At 42.6% G+C, this 23,755-nt stretch overlaps 1 protein-coding gene across 1 annotated transcript in view; it reads right to left on the reverse strand.

The window, feature by feature from the left end:
* The window catches only part of GIPC2 (GIPC PDZ domain containing family member 2), a 28,813-nt gene extending 7,754 nt beyond the window's left edge, over positions 1-21,059 (reverse strand). Inside the window, exons 1-5 of the mRNA XM_051796104.1 lie at positions 20,747-21,059; positions 13,266-13,451; positions 8,949-9,129; positions 6,736-6,845; positions 5,719-5,800 (exon numbers count right to left, since the gene is read on the reverse strand). Of these exons, the coding sequence (XP_051652064.1) occupies positions 5,719-5,800; positions 6,736-6,845; positions 8,949-9,129; positions 13,266-13,451; positions 20,747-20,989 (802 nt within the window). The 5' untranslated portion in view covers positions 20,990-21,059. The remainder of the gene's footprint in view (positions 1-5,718; positions 5,801-6,735; positions 6,846-8,948; positions 9,130-13,265; positions 13,452-20,746) is intronic.
* Between the last annotated feature and the right edge of the window lie 2,696 nt (positions 21,060-23,755).

Here is a 23,755-nt window from a genome sequence, read left to right on the forward strand (position 1 = left end):
GTAATTGAAACTTCACAGATTTCTGGATATGAGGCAGGATATGAACTTACTCTGGATAGACAGTGGGAGAAAGTCAGAGAGAGAAGAGTCGTGCAAGGTGACACAAGACCAAACATGGCAAGATATAGTTACACAAAATACTTAAAAAAGCTGCCGTGAACACAGTAAGCATCTAGACAAGTGTTTAAGCAGAGGGGGAACAAAGAATTTAGCCAGTTTTAAGATAAACTGGTCAAGAGACATGAAAGAGCCACATAACAGTGACAGCAGAGATAAAACAAGACCACCCAGCATTGCATCACAGTCCAACTGCCCCAGCTGAGGCCTCAGAACTGCACAGTAAAAAACTGCCATTAACAGCAAGTGTTACTTCAAACACAGTATTCCTTTAAAGGCTGAGCTTCCCAAACAAAAAACCAGAATTTAAAAACTAGCTTATACTTGAAAACAAAAACCACTAAACACAGACAATCAGGACAACTTTCAACTTAGCCAAGAAAGAACCAGAACGTCACTGCCGTGCTAAAGCCTCAAACCAAAACATCTTCATCTCCAGTGTTGTGTCCAGTTCTGGGCCCCTCAGCTCAGGGAGGACACTGAGGGGCTGGAGCAGGTCCAGAGGAGAGCAACGAGGCTGGGGAAGGGACTGGAGCACAAGTGCTGTGAGGAGAGGCTGAGGGAGCTGGGGCTGTTCAGCCTGGAGAAGAGGAGGCTCAGGGGAGACCTCATCACTCTCTGCAACTCCCTGACAGGAGAGGGAGCCGGGGGGGGGGGGGGGGGGGGTTGGTCTCTTCTCCCAGGCAGCAATCAGCAAGACAAGAGGGCTGGGTCTGCAGCTGTGCCAGGGGAGGTTTAAGCTGGATATCAGGAAGAAATTCTTTCCAGAGAGAGTGATCAGCCATTGGAATGGGCTGCCCAGGGAAGTGGGGGATTCTCTGTCCCTGGAGGTGTTTAAGGACTGACTGGATGTGGCATCAGTGCCATGGGCTGGGAACCACGGCGGGGTTGGATCAGGGGTTGGACTGGATGATCTCAGAGGTCCCTTCCAACCCAGCTGATCCTATGACTCTATGATCTGCATTGAGCAGCCGCAACCAGCGCTACCGGGGCACGTCTGACGTGCTGTAATTATCAGGGCACACTCCCATCGCCAGGTCCAGCCGCTGGAACGCGATGTTCATGGAATGCCGGTTCCGCGGGAGGCTGCAGGGCCGTGGCTGCGCGTTCGGCAGCGCGGTGCTGACCCCCAGTGCCGGCGGGGCCGCACTGCCGCGCATCCCGGGAACAGCATCCCTCGGGAATTCCAGGCACCCCGTGCCAAGCTGAACCCCGCCTCACTCCTTCCATGCACCCAGGAGCACTAAAAGCTGACCAGCCTTCTCCATCACCCCCCGAACACGTTCCCGTCTCCCCAGGCAGGTGCCGCAGCCCCAGGGCGGCCCCGCCGTGCGGGACAGGCGCGTTCCCACCAGGACATTTCCCACGCGGAATTCCCGAGGCGATTCGAAACCCGCCAAGGCATTTAGCAGACACTTTGCCAACTTGAAGAAAACTCTGCCGGTTCTCGGGGGGGTGACGGCCTCGTGCCAAATTGTCACCACTCCCCTCCCTCTCCCCCACTGCTTCTTGTAAGAGCTGCACAATAAGTGATTACAGGAATTTCATTCCAAGAGAATACTTTTCCACACTCAAGAGAGCCCCCAATTGTTTTCAGATTTTCTTTTTTTTTTTTTCTTTTTTTTTTTAATTTCACTTCAGGCAATGTAAAAACCTGATAAATTTCTACATAAAATGTGAAAAGTTCGGCAATCTTAAAAGTGATGAAAGGAATTAGAAGTCTTGTCAGCTTTAACTGAGAAGCTCAATATCAGCCTTTCCAGAATCTGAACAAAGTAGTACGTTGGCTTTTCAAACCTAGTCCCTTCTTTAAAATAACTTCAAAGATCTTTCACAAAATCTTTATTTTCACTTTTAACAGACACATGGGGCACAAGCCATGAAAGCTACCTGCTGCCTGCCACTCTTGTTATCTACCTTACACTCTTATTATCTACCTTTTCTGCCTATATCCTACACTGTAACTTCTTAACAGAAGTCTTAACAGAAACCTCAATATTTATTTAGCTGTAATGCTACTGGAAGTTTTGCCTTCACCAAAAAGGTAACAAATATTACTATTCTGTCCTGTCAGTTTAAAGCAGAAAATGAAGCATAACACTGCAGTTTCCAATATTCAGCATTACTTGTTTTAAGCTTCATGTTCAACATTATCGTATCTGGCATTTAAGGTACTATTACAAATATTATTTCTTGTTCCTTTTTTTTTTAAGTACTAATACTTCTTGAAGTGGAGAAGTTTTCTCATTTAACTGGACTTGCTGCCTTTCTTTTTTTCTGGAAATTCCCATTATTCTCTCAGAGTAAATGAACAGCCACAACAATACACCTCAGAGTGTATACAATAAAATCCTTTGGGAAAGGAAGTCTGGTGACAGAAGGAGAAGAAAACAAAAGATCCAGGGAGAATATCACTCCAGTTAAAGCACTCTGAGATAAAAACATGTATTAAATATTGCTGGGTTAGATTCATGAACCAAGAGAAGAAGCTTGAGTGACAGCAAGGCCTTTTTGCCATCATTTTTCAACCAGCAGCATTCTAGGGTTGGATCCCATTGATCCAGGCTTCCTCCCACACAGAATTTTTGGGATCAAATACAGTCTATAACAATTCAAGGCTTACTGATTTAAAAACTAAATGCCACCAGTATTTTTCACTAACACTGTTTCCTGAGTTGCTCCTATTAATCCACAGTTCAAGCTTCTTTAACAGAAAAGAAAGCATAGAATTTAAAATAACCTGAATTATCTCTCAACTGTACATTTATGTTTTAAAGAAGGCTGAAGTCAAGCCTTCACCCAATTTGTAGTGTGCCCATAAAATGGCTGAGGAACACAATTCCAGAGCCAACTGTCCCTTCTGTGGATTGAATTAAATTTTCAGTAAAAGAGTAAAGAAGTAAAAAAGTAAAAGTGCATCCAAAAGCAGGTATATAAATCTCAGCAGCGTTTAGATCTCTGAAAATAAAAAACTGTGCCAAAAAAAAAAGAAAAAAGTGCATGCATTTCCACTAATGATTTCCCAGCATTTTGCTCCAACTTAGGGATTTGTGTGTAGATTTAGTCAGTCTTTTTGCAACTGTCACGATACTTAACTATGCAAAAATTAAGGGCTTTATCTCACCTTTAATTCTGTCTGTAACTTGACATTAGGGTTTCTTTTTCTTTCTTTCTAACTTATGGTTTGAAACTTGAGCACTGCTTTAGAATTCAATCACTCCATGGAAGTGTCATTTTAACGGAGATGAAGGAGCAACACTGACATCCAAGGATTCTGACAAACAGAACTGCATGGGAGTGAGCAATGATTGAGATCTTAATCACTTGTCAGCTGCACATTGTGATGACTTGCATTTTCAACTAATCTGGCTTGAGTAATGAGTGAAATTTCGAGCTAAGTGGTGATTGGCATTCTCTGAATGAATCTTTTCCTCATATTTCATTTTCATGGATGACTGATCACATCCAGTCTATGAAAAACTGACATGTGTTAATTGAGCAGATATGTGACAGGTGATTAGCTCTCCTTTGCTAAAGAGTCTTAGAGCTGTTTAATTGTTTTTAAATTATAAAGTTTTGTCAGCACCATTGGCCGCCGACTCTCAGACTTGAACTTCAGGATGGGGCTTCAAAGGTGCAAACTAAACCCTACAGTCTTTGATTCCTGACAGCTTTTCTTGTTTACACTCCCTTTTGGGGAGGAAAAGAAGAGATGAAGGACAAAACAACCACCCAGTTGGGAAGAAGAGAGTCTCTCTGAGAGCAAAGATCTCTTCCTCCTTTGAGTATTCTTTTAAGGCATTCTTTGAAAGTTTCCAAACTACAGACTGAAGGAGGAAGGGCACTACATCTTTGGGGGGAAAAAAGAAAAAAAAAAAATCAAGGAATTCATGGGAAAACTCTACCAGGTGCTTGGCAATCAGCTCAGTCATATGTGTTGATAGCTGAACTTCTCAGTCTGCTGTGCCAGAGCCATCCTGTTACAGCCCTGAGAGCCAAACCCACAGGGAACAGCAGTTCCCACAGCACTGTTCCCATGGACACCAAAAGCAGGACACCTCCAGCTGGTTATTCCTGTCGGGTGAGGAGCCTGGAGACCTTGGCAGTAACCTGCAAGGACAGGAGTCTCCAGAAGCCCAGCTTAAGCCAGGACTGCAACAGCTGCAGGACAAAAACAGCTCCCAGAGGGACAGCTGGCAAGAGACTCAGGGCTTTGAAGCTGGAGCCAGAGATGGACTGAGGCACAAAGGCTGCAGGAGAGGGACAGGCCATGGAATCCTCCCCAGCCTAAACATGGTTCAGTACCACACAGGGGTCCCAAGAGCACATCACATGGCAGCAGCATCACACGTTAAAGTTGCTGGGAACAGGAGTTTTGAGAACTTTTATTTTCTTGGAATAAGAAAGTTTAGACGTTACTTAAAGACCAGAACTCACAAGTTTTGGGGCAGCTCTGCCATCTCTTCTATGTCAGGAAGCTCACCTCTACCTTAAACTGAAGAAAAATAGTGTTTTACCTGCAATTTTTCCTGTGAGAAAACCAGCAGAATCTGCCAATCACATGCTGGCTGGCAGGAGCAGCCACAAAGAACTTTTGGCTATTCAGATAACCTCCTTTTGTTCTCACTCCTCTGTGCTAACTGCTGCCTTTCCAACCCTGCTTCTTTGCCCTTAGTTTCATGCCAGACCTATTTTCTCTTCTGCTCTTCCTTCTCCACTTCTCTCTCACAAAAGCTTTCTTTTCCAGATCACTTTCCATTTAGCTTACCCTTTTCCTATTTCTTGGCTGATTTTTTTTTTTTAGGTATTACCATAACAATAAACACCTTCCTCTTTATCTCAGGATCAGCAGTTCCAGAAGATCCCATGAGGAATACACCAGCCACAGCTGGCTACAGTGGCACTGCTTACTCAGCCAGACTGCAGCTTCTTCTCACACAAACAGAAATTCCTACTTAGTTGTTGTCAGATCAACAGAGAAAAGCAAGGACAAGTTTGGGGCACTTTTAAGGAACTTATGACACTTAGTTCTTTCATTATAAATTGATGATTCTGATAACTAGTAAACATTCTGCAAGTTTTCCCATGTTCTTCAGAACACAGGTTTTAGAGAATTTGATAAATTTGTGCAATTGCTCTGTCAGTTCCCTTGCTAAATAGCTGCCCTTTCACTGATGAAGATCTCAGATTCCAACTTCAGCAATCAACTGTGATGTGTCCAAGCCAAGGGGCAAAAAAAAAAAAATAAACTTATCCTTAAGAATCCTTAAATGTGGTACACACAAGATCCACTAGAAAACATGTGCCAGAAAGAATACAGTGTGACAGTTATGGCAAACAACTTAAAAATTCTTGCAACAGTGTGTAGATAATGTGAAGAATAGAGGATTAATTCATTACATCATAAGGATTCAAGTGGGAGGAAGATTCTTTTATCAGACACACATATTTGCAGAAATACAGGCAAGTTTTTGAGGCTGCATGCTGGACAAGCTTTGCTTCATTTACATCCAGAGACTAAAGTACTCAATAAATTTTAGAGTGCATTCAGAAAATGAGAAATTGCTTAATTTTGTAGTAATGTATTTGCTAAAAACTCACCTAATTCATTATCTCTTATCCCCATGTATGTTTCAAGAAGCTCATCCACTTTATTAATTGCGTTTTCTTCAACTTCAGTTGGCTTTATTGAAACAAAGGGAGAAAAAGAACAAAAGTATGATTATACCAGCAATTTGTCAGTGATTACCCTTACTCCCATCTTGGCCACCTGGATTTACAAAGTCTACAAATAAAATTGGTTATTCCACTCTCTTTCCCTCTTCTCATAAACCTGAGCCTACCTCCTGCCATCAAAGCCAGGCAGCTCACACATTCAAACTAAACATCTCCTGACAATACAGATCTTCCTCAAACCCTCATCAGATTTAGGAGAACCCAGAATAAATAACATTTCTTCACCAAACTCTTAACCTGGTTTTACACGTATTCATGCCCATGTAATTAGTCTCTCCTAACAACAACCCTTACACTGGTCCCACACACTTTGCAGTGTCAGAAATGGAAACAATTCTTCAACCACCCTCCCTTTTTCTTTCCCCTTTCCCTCTTTGGTCTACTCTACCTTAAATCCATCCATGTAATCCATGGATTCCAAAACCTAAACTTAGGTTTTATGCTTCCAGGTTCCTCAGCCCCATCCTATCTCTGATAATCTTCAACTTCCTATAAGCATTTCTCCATGCAGAAGGCAGTCTTTGTCCCACAAGCTTTTCCTTCCTATTTTGTGACATCCAGATTTTTCCTTCCTATTTTGTGACATCCAGATTTTTCCTTCCTATTTTGTGACATCCAGATTTTTCCTTCCTATTTTGTGACATCCAGATTTTTCCTTCCTATTTTGTGACATCCAGATTTTTCCTTCCTATTTTGTGACATCCAGATTTTTCCTTCCTATTTTGTGACATCTAGATTTTTCCTTCCTATTTTGTGACATCTAGATTTTTCCTTCCTACCTGGTAACATCCAGATTTTTCCTTCCTACCTTGTGACATCCAGATTTTTCCTTCCTACCTTGCCAGATAACTGAACCACTGAGGGGCCCCAAGGTAACCATACCATCTCCTCCACAGTAGCAGAGCCTTTGGTTCTCAGGCGAAGTGTTTCTCTCCCTTTGGAGATTTTTGCCTCTGTCAAAGCTCCACTTTTGGACCTCGGTTCCAGCTTTTCTAAAGGCAAAAACAAAAAACAAAAATAAAACAACACCAAGCAAAACTAAGTATATGGTACATCAGAATATGATGTATTTGCTTTGGTTATTACATTATCTTCACTGTTTATTCTAATCAAGATGTAGAAGTATGTAAAAATTATAAATTAACTATATTTTAAGTATTGCTTTGCTGACAGTTTCTGGTCTTCAGACTCCAATATCTGCTCGACCTCACTGAAGCCAGGACTTCCACTGACCAATGTATCTAAGCAGGCCTATGGCATGCACTTCAATACATGCACCTTGTGCAATTTTATTTCCCTATTCTACAGAAAACTGTGTTTATTCCTTAATATTATATAACAGCTGCAAGTCACCAGCCAACTGCTGATTTATTCTGGTCTTTACATGGCAGGTTTAGCACTGCAACATTCCCATCTTCCAGTGCTGCAGTGGTGCAAACACCCCCACGAGCCACACTGAGCTGAGCAAACAATTTGATTCCCAGCAGTCACACAGGGGAAACCAACAGGAATTCAGCACCTGCTTGTCCAGCAGGACCTGGATCTTGTTCCTCATCTCCTCTGGGGCTATTCTCAGCAGCTGCAGCTTAAACACTATCTTGAATAAATTTGTGCCTAAAGCCCAACTGCATCTCAGGTTGGAGGCAGGATGTTCTAACCTACTGCAACGTGCAAATTGATTTATGTAGGGTAAAAAGGTGACATGCACCTTCCAAAAATCTGCCCACAAAGCTCTGATTGCCTCTTAATTCAATGTCAGATCAAAGGTATTGCCATGAAATTAGCAGGTCTCCTCTACATCACAGGCAGACTAAAAGGTATCTTAATCACCTGACCAAAGTAAATACTATTAAATAATGGCTGAAGTCATCAATCAAATGCTGATTTACCCTGGCCTTTACAACAGACTGTGGAACACTTTCAGCATTGAATACAAATTACAGGTTCATATTAAAAAAGGGTATTGCTGTGTTATTAATTGCAACAGAATATACATGTAATACTACTTTAGCATAATGTATAACATACACATTTAAAGTTGATACAGGAGTATCAGCTGATATCCAAATGCATTAGAGATAAACTCAGAACCCCCATTCTTCACAGAAGCACCAGAAGCAGAAAGAAATCATTGCATTTCTCACATTTTCAATTTCTGCTGCTATTCTGACACCAAGTGTCAAGACTGGTGTATGACATTAGCTGTAAAATATTAACACATAAAAGAAGATTTGAAAAATAAACATTTAAAACTTTGGCTGCTGTAGGGAAGATGGTGATTTTGAATTTCCCATTATTGCAGCTGCACAAAAGGCCTCATACAAACTTATGATTTAGCACTATTTTGAAGTTCTTATTACAGGAAAATGCTACAAAATTTGAGGGGATATAAAAAAACTGAGATGATAAAAATGATAAGTCGATCTCTGTTTTGATTCCCTGAGTTAAATATACCGGGGGTTTTTTGTTTGCTTATTTACCACATTGATAGAATTAATATACATAAGAATTCACAGTAGATATGCATTCCTCTTATATTTAAGTATAACTTGCTCATAGTATGCAGGTGGCAAGTAGAGACAGAGTTTTGCCATGTTGCTTCCTTCCAATTCTGAGTATCCCTGCTGTATGACTAGAGATCCACAAAACAGTTGGGGAGAGGGAGAACAGACAGGCAGAGAGGCAGCAGAGGAGGTGCTCTGGGGAATCTCAGTGTTTTCTGCAGCCTGGAAAAGTCTGACACACAGATCAACAGGGAATATGTATCAATAGAGGAAAAGAGGAGTTTTGAGGGTCAGCATATTAGTGAAGTGATCCACGCTTTAAAAATGTATCTGTGATACAATTCCTGCACTTATTTTGCAGCATCATGCAGTGGTAAAAGAGACTGAGACTAAACCCTCACGAGGATGACTGCTGGAGAAAGCAAGGTGGAAGAAGATCCATTCATAAATTTTCCACTTCAAAGAAAAAAAATTCATGCACAGCTAAAAAAATAACGTGGCAGCTACGGTACCTTAGGGGCACATTCTGAAAACAAACTTACAATGCAGTGCAACGTGGGATTTTGCTATCCAGTGAACAAGGGCACTCACCAAACGCTTTCAAAGGCTCTATCAACTCCAGCTTGAACATCTGACCTTTCTCCAGATCTTTCAGCATTTTGGCGACTTCATAATGCCGACAGTCCGACACGTTTTTGCCATTTATGGTCTCTATGTGGTCACCCACGCAGACAGTTCTGGTTTGGTCCATAAGGCTGCCTTCTTTGATTTTCTAGGATTTAAAAAGAAAAACAAAACAGCATTAGGAACATTCCTTTAAAAGGTGACACCTTTTCAGAGGTGACACCACAGAGTTTCGAGAATGTCAGTGAACAACATCAGTAGCACTGAGCTTGTTATTCCAGCAGGGTGTTTGGTCTGTAAGATTTTCATAAAACGTATTTTGAAAAGCATTATTTTTCAAACTAAGTATTTTAATAAGCACTGAATAAAAAAAAAAAAATCAGCAGAAAAAAAAAGAATGCACAGATACTTTAGAAATTAAGGGTTCTGAATAAGCTAATATCTTTTGTGCTTTAAAACTGAACATAGGACATGTCACTAATGTGAATGTTTAATCATTTTTTTTGTTTTATTTGGATTTAACAGCTTGACAAGCATAGGAACACAATTTTTCTCTTAGCAAGTATGGTCCAGGGACATACAATAGGTGTGTTATATATAGTAAAAAATGACATACTAGAAAGGGTAAATCTCAATGAGTTCCACCTCTAGTGGTAAAACTATCATTTTCTTCATCAAGCTATACAGCTGTATATCAAATAATAAAGAAATTAAATAATAAAGAATAAGAATAAAGAATAAGAAAATCTTCTAAATGCCACCTCATGGAAAACACACACGGTCTAAAGGTCGTAACAGAAGTCAGCATTTATAGGTTTTGTGAAGTGGAATGTAAAAAGTGAGGGGGAAAAAAATCTTTAAAATAATTTATCACACTTAAAATTTCAGTGATTGTTTACTGTTGTTTCGTACTTGTTATGTATTTGTTCCTCATGTGCATACATCACATAAGCCGTTATTCTTTGGCTATTTAAGAGAAAAGCTGTGGCACGGTAAAATATCTTATATTTAGCAGAGATACGAATTCCATTTGAATGTGTTCCTGAATAACAATCTTTTCAACAAGGCCTGACGTTTTTCAGGCTGAGTTTGACTGAGGTAACAGGGAGACAAAGCACACAAACATGTTGCCACCTACTGCAGTGACACCCGGCCCAGCTGCACAACCATCCCCAAACCTGCTCCTGCTCCGCGTGCGCGTGTGTGAGCCCACACATGTGCCTCCATCTGAGAGGCAGTGGGAAGTGTGAGAGCATTGCGATAATGCACTGCCACAGTTTGAAGCTTCAGGATGAGTTTAACTCTTTCCAGCACTTTTTTCTTTAATCTAGACCAAAACCAAACTTGTGCGCTGTAAACCACCTGCGACTCTTAGAACGCTTCCATCAACGCTGCCTCCACACAATCCTAAACATCCACTGGTCAGATGATGTGACCAACACATCTGTTCTAGAACAAGCAGCAGTCACAAGTATTGAGGTCATGTTGCTGAGAACACAGCTGTGCTGGGCAGGGCACATCTCCAGGATGAAGGACCAACCACCGCCTCCCTAAGATCTTGCTTTGTGGTGAACTTGCCACCGAAGAGAAGATACAAGGACTCCCTGAAACAACATCTCAGCCTTGGCCATATTGATCACCATAACTGGTCTACTCTGGCCTCCAATCAGGAGGTCTGGAGACACACCATCTGTAACGCTGCTGATGCTTTTGAGAACACAGCAGGATCACCCTTGAGGAGAAAAGGCAACGCAGAAAGAATCGTGTCTTGCAGAATTTACCACCTAAGGAGTCTTTCTGCTGTGCCTTTTGCAACCAGACGTGTCTGTCTCATATTGGCCTTTTTAGCCACCAACGTGCCTGTAACAAACGTGGGTAGAGCCCTCCCCAAATCTTGGTTTGCGAAGCCCAGTCATGATGATGATGAGACCAAAACCAAGCAGAAGCCTCGTGGTGAATGAAGAGGTGGGTGTTGCACACACGCCAGAAACCAGGCACCAAATGCATTTCTGTTACCAGAATTACCAGGATTCAAAAGGGTGCCCACCAGACTTCAGTTAATATTTAGTCTATGTGTTGAACTCCTATTCATTTAGCTGCTCTTCTTTCCTTGGATCCCAACAATAAAACTGTTTCAGCAATATTCCCTGGCTGTTATTTGTGTCATATCAGACGTTTTTTTCCCTATGACTTAGTTTTTATCATCACTCCAAGTGACCTGAGACAGCAGAGCAGCATTGTCACAGCAGTTAAGGTGCAACTGCTAGGCCTGTATTTCAAGTGCTCTACAGTCCAGTGAAAAGCTGTGAGGATCTACATTTCCTATGTAATGTCTACTCCATTTGATAATGTCTCCTTATACACCTCTTAGTCACACTTCAAGTTCTTCTGCTATTCTTTGAATGCTAATTTGATTCCACAATACTTCTTCCCATCTGGCCATGTACCCCAAAACCAAATTTGAGAAAGTAGAATGATACCAAGTTTTGTTCTTGGCATGGCAAAATAACATTAGATTTCATAGGAAAAGAACCTGCAGTTCAAAGTGTCAGTTTTGAAACTGGCTGGGTTATATCTCAGACATAGAAAACACCCTGTTGTTCAAAATGCAATAAAATTACTACAGCCCATAACAACTTTCAACAACCCACCAATCAGTAAACTTAATATTAACTTTTAAGTAAGATTGGAACATAGTAAATTTTCAAGGAAAATATTTTTATAGAAACAAAAACATTTATATCAAACTTTAAAGTAGAAACAGCTTAGTCTCTGCTTAGTCATTCACCTAGACAACCAAGTATAACAAAGATGCAGCTTTGACTTTTGCATATGTGTTTCCTATGCTGCTTTTAAAGATCCATTCTCTACACGTGCAACAACAAAGCTCCTGGAAACTTCCTAAAATTGATGCATTTCCACGAAGATCACACCATTTTCATGACAAAGCTTATTATTAAACCAGTACGAGGAAAATTGTGTTTGTTCAGAGAAGTTTTACCCGATTTACTGGAAATTACAGCTTGCCTTGCTTATGTGGTGAGGGTTTTCCAGTCTGCTCCAATTATGCAGCATTCTGTGTGCTGGCTGCTCTCTCCCTGTGTTCCCAACCAAGCACAGAGAGGGTTTCACTGCACAGTGCTGCACACGTGAATGCTGAGCACCGAAGCTCTGCTGTCAATGCCTCCTTTTAAAATGCCACATAAGCAGCAGCACGACTGAATGGTATGGGCTGCGTGGATGCCATCACCAGAAATTCACACTTCTGTGTCTTTAAACATAAAAAACAAGGCTGTGGTTTTGCCAAAATGCTCACTGAAACCTCCACTGCATCTTGACTTTCTCAAACACGATCAAATTTTTCCACCACAACGACAAGTGAAGCGATTTCTAAATCGTGTCTTGTTTTATATCCATGGCAGTGAAGGAATGAACAGAAAATACAAGCTCTCCTCACAAGAAGTTCTGTTTACAACAGCAATGAGAACAGCAATTGGGACAGCAGTGACCGAAGATAATTGCCAATGCCTCGCTAATAGTGGATAATTGGAGTAGATTAGAGCAAAGAATCTAAAAAAGGCAGAAAATGTGATTAAGGTTCCTAACCTAGTCTGACAAGAAGGGTAGCATCATTTCCTCAGCCTCTACTTGTCTCAAAACATACTATCTGTAGGTCCTCCAGAAGAGGAGAAGGGAAGCAATTATGATTAATATATTGTGCATGTTACTGCCCATAGTTGCTACTCAAGTTAATTGTGGTAAATTGTGTTAATTCATATCCTTTTAATTCACACTACCTAAGGCAACACTACTGGAAAGCTGAAAAAGCACTATACTTGCCCCTATTCTAGTACAGCACAAAGGCTTCTGCCCTGTGAACAGGCAAAGACTGAAAGAACATGATCTCATTATCACATGAGCGTTCTATAAGCACCTAATCAATGACATCAGGAAATCACTTTAAAATAGGAGGGGGCAGAGGCAAGCAGGATCTAACACCCATCACCTCAGGGTAGGTCGGGAAACACAATGGTCACATTGTAAAGCTGATACACATTACAGAAGCAATGAACAAACGAACTAATTTTGAATGACATGCTGCACAGAAATAGCTGAGCTAATCTTGAATGATGTACCTAAAGGAAAGCAACTTTATCCTTTACTTACCATATTTATGATAATAAAAGATTTTATAGTCCTGAAGGATCATTAAACCAATAATCACCCTTTTATAGTAACAGAAGCTTCTACAGAACAAAGTATTTCACTGGTAATTCAGCTTACCTTTATAAATGCACAGCCAGTCCCATTGTCTGTAATAGTAAGTCCCAGCAAATCCTCAGTTTTAAGAATTTCCACTTCTTTCCGTTGTCCCTTCACGTGGGCAAATATGAAATCTTCAAGGCCAATTTGTGCACCTAAGAGCTTGTCCATGTCAACTTTATGAGTGTTCAAAGTGCAAAACATGATCTGTGTGGGAGGAAAGCAAACACATTAACAGTATATTAGGTCTGATGAGCTTGATAGGAAGATAAAATGAGAGCATGGTGCTGGCCTCTGACAGATCCACAGGTGAAAGGAGGATATCTGTCCTTCTCCAGCTGTCCCAGGAGAGGTGACAGCCTCCACACATGACATGACAGAATCCACAGGATTCAAATATCACTAGGGACTACTTAAAACACAATTGCTTAAAAGCAGTTTAATGGGGGAAAAAAGAGCTTATCAAAACCAAACGGCCATGAGAGAGCACGAAATGTTTTGTATTGCTCCATGTGTTCCCCCATGAGCTCAGAGCACATTGCCTTCAATGGGTTTGCTTAGTTCCTACCCTCCCTCCAGCATGACTTGGGGTCATCCCTGTCCCAGCTTAGTAAAAGCAAGGCTTAATACAAAGGGTAAATTTCTTCTTTATAAATCAGCTTTTCTGAGGGATTTCCCTTCAGCACTGGGTACCAGGCACTTCTTTTTCTCCCTGCATTTATGGCAGTTCTTCAGCAGGGAGGCTGATTGTCCTGGGCACAGGGAGGGCAAGAGCAATCCAGTTGTACTGTTTAGGGAGAGAGACGATGCTTTTGCCCACCATGGTGCTGCATGAAGGAATTTGGCCATTCCAGGCAGGCTTTGGGCTTTCTGCTCTTATAGGCTGCCCTGAACAACCCAGTCAAAACAGAAAAACCCAAACCCAGCATCCCCCTCACAGCTCTAGTAACTACACCTGTCCAATGCCTTTCCAAGCTGAAGTGGGGGCCAAGGGATTCCACAGCTCCTCCTGCACAGCAGCCAAATCAGAGGAACTCTGTGCTCCAAGAGAAACCTGGAGAATCCCTAAAACCTACTTGACCAAGGCAAAGAGTACCCCCAAAGATCATCTTTTACATGCAACTGGAAGCAGAGGAAGAGGAGGAGACTTGCCACTCCATTTGTCCCTCCAGCATGGGTGGCAAAGGCACAGCAGCAAACCATCCCACAAAGGCTCTGCTGCCAGCAACGTGCACACGGATCTGACAGGACAACAGATAAGGGCAGATACTTTTCCACTCCCTGCCTATATCTGCTGGATGTTATTCTCCTTCAGAGTGCACCTTGGACCCCCCTCGCGCTCCAGCATCCGCTCCAGCCCCAAATTAGGAAGTGGAAAAAGCAGTGCCAGCACATTAAAAGGAGTACACAGTGAGAAGCCAGCCTAGCATTCAAGAAAAACAGCAGCAGGGTGTCACCCCGTGTCCTTCATCTGTGCCACCACGCAGGTGGCAGGCCCTGGGGAGCAGTCAGCTGCCCAAAAAACCAGGCACAGAGCTGGGCCTGTGGCCTGCTGAACCCTGCTGTGCCTTGCTGGAGAGGGAGGGTCTCTTGCCTTCCCAGCTTCCCTCACCATCCTCATAAAACATACACATTTTCCCACACTAGAACACTTCAAATGCCTTTTCTTTCCTTCTGGCATCCCCTGGATGACAGCAGAAAAATCGAAATGAAAGTCCTGTTTAAGTTGATTCCAGGTCAAATGAGGGGTGGATACTTTTTACTAATGTATTTCACTGAGGGCATTTAAGTTTCCGGAGCTTTCTAGAAATTAAGATTCTATAATATGGGGAGTTTGGTTTTAAAAACTGAAAGTTTAGTAGAGAGATGGTGTTTCTGGAGGGAGGTCTTGCTTAGTCGTTTTTAAAAACAAAATAAAAAAATCCCCACCAAACAGCCTGGCTTCAAAGGCTACTTGCTTATCTCACCTAATCATCCACTGCAATCTAACACCTTATTTAACAATGAAAGTCGTAACAGCACACCCCTAACACACATTAGTTTTATTTGCTTAGGTAATGCAATGTTTTTCAGTCAAACAATAGTGAAGCAGTAATAACACCTAGAGAACTTAACCTAGTTTTAAGTAGGAAGCTGCATTCTATTTTGTAAATAAGAATAATCTCTAAGCATAAGCTTTTTTAAAAAAAGAATTCAATTCGAACAGATAATATCAAGTTCACACACACATCTTCTCTCTCAAGCTACGTAACTTTGCCAGTTTAAAACGGCAACTCAGTTCTTTGTTCATTGTTCTCACAACGAACAACAAGCAGTCTTTACATTTTAGACATTAGCATCCTTCATCTGACCTTGTCAAACAGACAATCATCTAGTAAATACTGTCACACCTTTGAATAGATAAAATTGGCAACAGAGCGGAAATGTGATATTTAGAAACTCGATCCAGAGCTTCTCTTTTTAGACTTTCATCTGGATGGCATTCCTACTACAGCCTATAAGTCTGCAGAATTTTTTGTGAGTCAGTTCTGTGCTAACCACAAGGCTGAGAGAGCATCAGCCGGTCAAAAATAAAACTTAAATCATTCTTCATCCTCTTTAGTGAACAACTGCTTTTTCTTAGAACAAATACATGCAAAGAGTAATGTACTAAAGATGTATCTCTCCAGGATAATACACCATTACACCATCTACCAGTTACAGCACAGCTTTATTCGTACACAGCTGAGACCTGCGAATTCAAAAATTATATTTTTGGTGGATTTTACGTAAGTTTAATAGTGGTACCTAATAACAGATTGTATACTTAAATACTTAAACAACAGCTTCCACTCACTCCAATTTTGGCACATTTTAAAAGTAATTTTCTCATCCAAAAACGATGCAAGAAAAAATTCAATGTGAATTTTCATTGTTAAGTCTTTCCTCTCCTTACCCTAAACCTTCATATGCATTTGATCTTTAACTCAGCATACCAGTGCTGTGATATTTCATGCCAACTTTAGCAAGATATTATAAATCAGAACTGTTACATCAGTCCCAGAGTATCTAGGATACCTCCTTCACCCAGAGTTATCTTGTGCAGCACACAGAACAAGGAAATTCCATTCAGTGACAGGATCTGGGGGCTTATGCACAACCTTATAAAATAGATTATAAAATGGATTGTGTCCTGCATCAGTATTTTCAATTGGAAGAGACCACATTAGCCGGTAAAAACCAGGGTTACACTGTGTGTTATATAAAGAAACTGTATTAGCTCAGAGAGGGTTACATGATGTGTTATACAAAGTATATATGCAGCACCATACTGCATATCCTATATATTTATTATGTTCTCATCTTCCCTATTAAGCCTACACCTTGAGATCTCAGATAGCTTTACAGAGGAGATCATAATCTCCTTCTCTGTTTAAGAGGTAGGGAAATGGAAAATCTAATTCTGAGCAAGATGTGACACCCACTGACAGCAACTCCTCCAAGTTCTACTGTGCTTTTGGTACTGCATCAGGTCTGCAACTTTGCCTCCCCAAATACATTCAAAAGTTTTATAAAATAACCATTCAGTTTGGGGTTTTTTTAAACCCAGAGCACACATATATGAGTTCTTCTATACCATTATTTCCATACTCGTATTTCAAATACTTTCAATTAAACTGTTTGAAAAAGACACCGTTAAAACAGCAAGCATCACACCTAATACATTTAAGTGACATTTAAGCACTGCTTAGGGAAACAGCAAGCAAACAATTGCTGCCATAGGACTGGGAGGAGGTGGTTTGTAGGGAGTGTTGTTTGCTCACAAAAGCATTCAATCTGTAGGCGAGATTGTGAGCACAATTTGTTTCAACGGATAAGCAGATACAATAAAACTTCCAACACTGTGGTGATGGGGATGAAGATTTCACAAGCTGACCCTTTTCTCTAAAACACACTTTAGATTTAGAAGGGCAGTTTTGTTCAGAAACCTAAGTTTCAGCTGTGGCTTGTTGCTTGGTCAGCAGTCTTCCATAAAAGCTTAAATTGAACAGGTTTAAATCAAACACTTTCAAGAAAGTTGAATGTGGCACAGCCTCCCAGTGTACTTGACTGTTTAGCATGAGGAGGCAAGGCCTGTGGAACAACAGCCCACACATAAGCTCAGGAGCTGACTCTTATTATTGGAAGAGACAGAGGGAGCTGCATTTCTGCCCTTAGGGCTGCCAGAAAGGGCTCTCTTTTCCTGTATTCCCCTTGTGAAGCAAAATTCCTGCCACTGTGAAAGAAACCCCAACCTCCACTGGCTCTTGAGAGACACCCCCACTGAGCATTCAGCTCACCTCAGCAGCCCCACCACACTTCACCTTTCCAAGCACCCAAAATCATCAGAAGCACCAATTAAGAGTACACAACCCAAAAATCCATATAGCTCCTGTGGTTTACCATTCCCTCCTCATCTGATCAAGAAACAGCCTTGTTACAGCTGCACTTTGATATCCAGGTTCTCAGTGCCTGATTAGCTACTCTGAATGCTTTAAAGCCCTACCATGTGCTCTCACAGGAGCACACCATCACCAAATGCTTTAACAGACCCACATTGTTGGGTGCTGATTATTTATCATACAGGCTGCACTTTAGCACTTTCACCCTTACAGGGAACATAACATTCCCTGTTACATTTCCCAATAGTCACAGTGCAGTGGTAATCCTAAATGGCCAAGACAAACGATAAATACTTTTTCCAACTACTTTTCCTACTTCATCCTTCATAGAAAAAATAGAGGCAGATACTTTTATTACTCATGCAAACAGAAACACATGTGTAGTTAGTTAAGAATTGCATCTATCCATATAATTTTTTTAGATCTGTGCTTGCTTGTTGAAAGCCTGTTGAAGCAATTAAGTTAAAAGACAGGAACAATGTGATCTACCTCGAACAGCACTCATACTAATGATAGAGGTAATCCATTGCTAGAAACTACATCCACTCCTCCTCCTCCCTGTGGAAAGAACATTAACATTGCACCAGGAAAAGAAGAAATGCTGGTCATAGCAAAAGACAGAGAGGTAGGCAGAAAGGCAGGCTAAATATCAGATTCAAGAGGAATAAGTGAGATATATTCACCTAGGAAAGTGGATGAAGAATAAAATACCTAGACAAGAAAGGATGAGTAGAGGAAAAGCCTCAGAAAGCTGCTGTTATGTCTCACTCCTCCATAGACATCCAGCAAACATCACAGGAGTGAAGCAGCAACCCCTTTGAAGCATCCCCTGTCTTGTCCTGTCCCCATCCGACCCTGCTCATGATCCAGGTCTGCACAGAAGTTTCTGTCAGTGTCTGTGCAACAAAAACCGTGTTTTATATAAACTTCTCTCTGTCATCGTTGGCAGTCAATCACAGAACCTGGAAAGGATTCTCCAGCAGAAGCTGAACTCAGCTGGTCCTGTGAGATGTGATCCAAAGAGGGAATGAGGTGCTGTAACCATGGGAAGTCAAAAGGAAAAGTGACAGATCACAAGTGTAGCTCATTCTCAATCTTATTAAAACGCTCAGGCAGGAATTTATCCAAAAATGCACACCCTTGCCTACACTCCACTGAACTCACAGATCATATTAAATGTATTCACTTCTGCAAAAGTTCCCTGGACGGTCTCCACACCAGCCTCTCCCCCTCCCTTCCCCCCCACTATTTCCACCTCAGCCACTCCCAGGCAGAGATCCCTGTGATAGTGCCTGTTTCCAAAGGCAGTGGGGTGGGCACTGCCCACAGGCTCCAGCACAGCGAGGTCACAGAACCTGCCCTGCACAGGGAACACCTACAAACAGCACCTGAGCACCTCAGTGTCTGTCAGCTTGATGAGATGTAGCTTCTGGCATTATTCTTTACACCAGACTATCTGTCCAAAAGCAGCTTTACCTAACAGAAAATACCATTTAAAATAAATTCTAATAAATTCACACTCCAGGGCAGTTCTTGCTGTTCACTGATCTATTCTATTTTATCTTGTCCGTCCAAACTTCTGTTGCAAGACCCTCTGGCCTAGGTTCTTCACTCTGCTGAGCCACCTTCACAACAGGAAATATTTTTGATCATGATTTGCATCTCGTACAACTTAGTTTCTTAAAGCCAACTGAATTTACAGAATGAAAGATTTAAAGTTCAGTGCCTCCAGAAATAACTCTCCATCAATTTCTACCAGAAACCACATTAAAACAAAATAAAACAAATAAACCAACCACAACAGAAAGACCCAAAAAGCCACACATAGCAATGGAACAGCGGAGAGGAAAAAGAAATAAGAAACTTCTCTAGTTTGGCACAAGGCTGGCAATACATGCCCATGAAACATGTGGTGCTTCCTCTAAAACCTTTGAGGGTGTCAGATTATACATTTAGCAGGAGAAACAGGAGAGCACCATTCATACAAAATTAAGTTTCCTTGTGAATGAACACTGTTCTTTCTCCAGTCAGTGGAGCCGAAATTTCAACAGTGAAAGGAAGAAAACTAAAATAGAAGACAATCTGGCAATTAGGAGAACTGGAGAGTAAAAGGTCTGAGATGGAACAGAACAAAAGGGGAACAGCAGCTCAGTATGGAAAGAAAACAAAGCAGCGGAAGGTCAGAAAGCAGCTGGGAGGATCTGGAAAATAGGTGCATTGCCTGGCAATGGCACTGGTACCTCTTAATTACTTAATGCAACAGCAACTGGTTAAACTGTACCCACTGCTACTGCCACTTTTCCTTTACAATGTACTGTTTGAAATGCTGCTACCTCAGGCCACAGCAAACTCTCAGAACTTGACAACTTTTAAAAACGCCAGTGACAAAGAAGGGAACAAGTAAAGCTGTACAGCCACACGTAGGCGTGATGAAATGCTAGCACTTTGTTTCAGTTTCCCACTCAGAGGTCAAGGTTCACAGAACCACGTAGGAAGAACTTGATAGGGCCACTACCTTTTAACTAAGAGAAAACAATGCATTTACAAATACAAATGAATCATTATCCAAACAAATGTTTAGAACGTGGCTCAGGAAAAAAAAAAAAAAAGAAAAAAAGATCAAAAAGGCAGCAGCGTTAAAAAAAAAAATGAGCTTGTTACAGACTCAAATAAAGATCTCAGAAGTCTTTTCCAACCTGACTGATTCTATGATTGTGTGAACCTCACTTGAACAGTGAGGTTAAAAATAATTACCTGATAAAGCAGAAAACTTTCTAAACATCACACTCAGCTGAAGTTTTAAAATGTAGTGAGATTTAGGGCACTTATACCCCCTCCCGTTTTGCCTCCATTCTGGGTATTTACCCGCAGGGCCCCAGTGCCCCTTCCCTGGCCCCGAGCGCAGCAGTGCCCGGGAGCTGTCACACGGGTTACCCGAGACACCGCAGACCCTTCGGTCAGGAGGACCACTGCTGTTTCCGAGTGTGTCTTTTCCCGAGCGGTAACTCGGAACAGCGAAGGGAACGCCTTTCCTCGCAGAAGACGCGAAGCAGCCGAAGCTGCCCGCGGGGGCGGCCGTACCTGCGCGGGGTCGATGCCGAAGGCCTGGCCGATGCTGCCGTACAGCTCGCGGGCGCTGCCGAAGCCCTCCACGCGGCCCGTGGGGCTGCCGTGCGCCAGCTGCGTGTGGAAATGCAGCCGCGACGGGGCCGGGGCCGGCGCGGGGGACGGGGACGGGGCTGGAGCCGCCGCCTCGCTCTCCACCAGCTTGAAGGTCTCCTTGGACTTGTCCTTCTTCTTCTTGCTCCGCAGCCCCAGCGGCATCTTCCACGCTCCGGCCGCTGCCGCCCGCTCCGGACTCTGCCCCCGGCGCGGCACCGCCCCGGCCCGCGGACATCGCGGCCGCCAGGTGCGGCCCCGCCCCGGCACACACCCGGCCCGCGGAGCACGGCCGAGCCCGAGGGTGAGCCCCGGGCCGAGCCCTCCTGGCCGAGCACCAGGCTGAGCCCTCCCCGCCCGGCCCCGCAACAGCTGCGGCCGAGGAGCCCGCCCGAGCCTGAGGGTGAGCCCCGGGCCGAGCCCTGCCCGCGTTCCGACCCTGCAGCCGCAGCGGGGGCGTTCGCCACCTTCCCCCTGGCTAGTTCACGAATTAGCAAAGATGTTCACTTGACAGGAGACAGCTGCGCTCCAAACTACACTCACCTCCGTGGAATCGCCGTTTTCACTGGAGTACTCACTAGTTCAGGAATTAGCCAAGCACTGGGCAGGGTACGTCTCAAGGATGAAGGACCAACCACCCCCTCCCTAAGATCCTGCTTTATGGGGAACTTGCCACCGGCTGCCGCAAGAGAGGAGCCCCAAAGAGGAGATACAAGGACTCGCTGAAACAACATCTCAGCCTTGGCCATATTGATCATCATAACTGGTCTACTCTGGCCTCCAGTCGGGAGGTTTGGAGACACACCATCTATAACGCTGCTGATGCCTTTGAGAACACACACAGGATCACCCTTGAGGAGAAAAGGCAACACAGAAAGAATTGTGTCTTGCAGAATTTCCCACCTAAGGAGTCTTTCTGCTGTGCCTTTTGCAACCGGACATATCTATCTTGTATTGGCCTCTTTAGCCACCAGCGTGTTTCTAAGAAACATGGGTAGAGCCCTTCCCAAATCTTCGTTCCCGAAGCCCGGCTATGATGGATGACTTACTAGGTTCAGGAATTAGCTAAGTACTAAGTATTTACTAGTATTTACCAGGTTTATATCCAGGATATAAAAGAAACCATGTATTAAGCATTTAGGATATAAAAGAAACCATATATTAAGCATTTAGGATGTTAAAGAAACTATGTACTATAAGGACTTCACCCAACCCCTGCTTATTTACCACAACTGTACACAGAATATCTATGAATCTTTAAGGGTTAATAAAGCAACAGCCATATAAGCAAAGTTGAGGAGCCTTCTTATTTCCAGCTTTGACACACCAGGAATTAACGCAGAAATATTGGAAAAGTGTAACATCTAATAAATTTGAAATGTTTCCTTTTCTACCATGGAATACAGGAACGTATTGTTCAGTTAGATGTTCACATCACAGGAGACAGTTGTGCTCCAAACTACACTCACCTCAGTGGAATTGTTTCCACTGGAGTACTGAATCCACTCCAGATGTGAAGAGTGCAAATTTCATGAGGTGACATCCAGCACCTCTAAAGGAATCGGCTATGAAGCTGCACAGAGAAGCAGCACTGCCTTACCACATCATCTTTCAGAATAAAAAAGACAAACCATTGCAGAGAAGAAGGATTCTGGCACATGGAGTCAGAGCAGGCAGGCACAGAGAATGAATTACTATGAGGCAACCCAGAGTCAAAAGTTCTGACCAGATCTAATCAGAGAGTAATTAGAGCATAAAAATTTAGTCTTGGTTTTGGAAAGAAAAATAAACCATGTACTAAAAAAAAAAAAAAAAAGAATCAAACAGTCACGTTATGGACATGAAATGCCACTATCAGCACATAAAGAGTGTTTCACTATACATGATGTATCTATCTGGTATCTGAGTGCTGGCCGGGTGGGGTTTGGAGTTTTTTGAATGTAAGGCAGCAGGGCTGTGAACATGGTAATTTGCCCTCGATAAAGCAATCAGGCTTGACTAACAAGATTGTTGTTGCAGAGCTCCTCCCTTGGGGAAGCCAGTAATTCCAGGGAAACAAAACAAGCATGGGGCACTTATACCTTCTGTGCCCAAGGGGATCAACAGTAGATCTCTACTTTCACTCCTTAAATAATAGAACAATTAACTGGAGAAGCCTGAAGGAAACAAATCATACCATCTAAAAGTCCATTGCCGAGCAATTTGACAAATGAAGAGCTGAGATTCTGTACTTCCTGAGGAGATCAGTGTTGCTGTTTGCCCAGTTTGTGTGCCAAACAGTAAGGGACCTTGTGATGAATAGCCTGGTTCTATAGGATCTGTTCAGTAAGCAATACAGTAAAAACTATTCAAGTCAGCTGCAAAGGAGGACTAGCATTTAGTGACTGAAAAGCAAAGCTGACTCAATGATATTTACAGTAGCATGTCCATCTATTTTTTAGGTCTAGCAGATGAATTCCTGTGCACAGAATTTCACCCTAAGTTATAGAAAATTTCACTGGTAAAATCTGTTTTTCCTCTCAAGTATGTTACCAGTGAGTAAGACCAGCACATAAGATGCACATGCTAGAAAGGAACAGAGTAAATTTGTTCAACAAGCCACAAACAGGCTTCAACAAGCTTTCAGCATAGCTAATACAAAACTGGCTCAGCAGGAGAGGGGAACACCAGTCCCCTCAGGACATCAGAAACCTGCTGTGGAGCAATGGGAGTTGCACTGCACGGCTGTGGAATGGCTGTAATGGAGCTCTGCCCTACTTTCCAACAGCTTGAGGTTACCCTAAAGACTGATGATGGGGAGATTAAAAAAGGATCTTTAGAAGCAGAGCTTTTCATAGCTTTGCTGGATGAACTTCAAAGCAACTAAATGACTTTTACTTTCAATGGCACCTAAGCAGCCTCCAGGAGACCAAAAATCCTCCTCATCCCAAC

Source organism: Manacus candei, unplaced genomic scaffold (assembly GCF_025592945.1).
Source record: "Manacus candei isolate 608988 ecotype Guabito, Panama unplaced genomic scaffold, ASM2559294v1 h1tg000044l, whole genome shotgun sequence".
NCBI lineage: Eukaryota > Metazoa > Chordata > Aves > Passeriformes > Pipridae > Manacus > Manacus candei.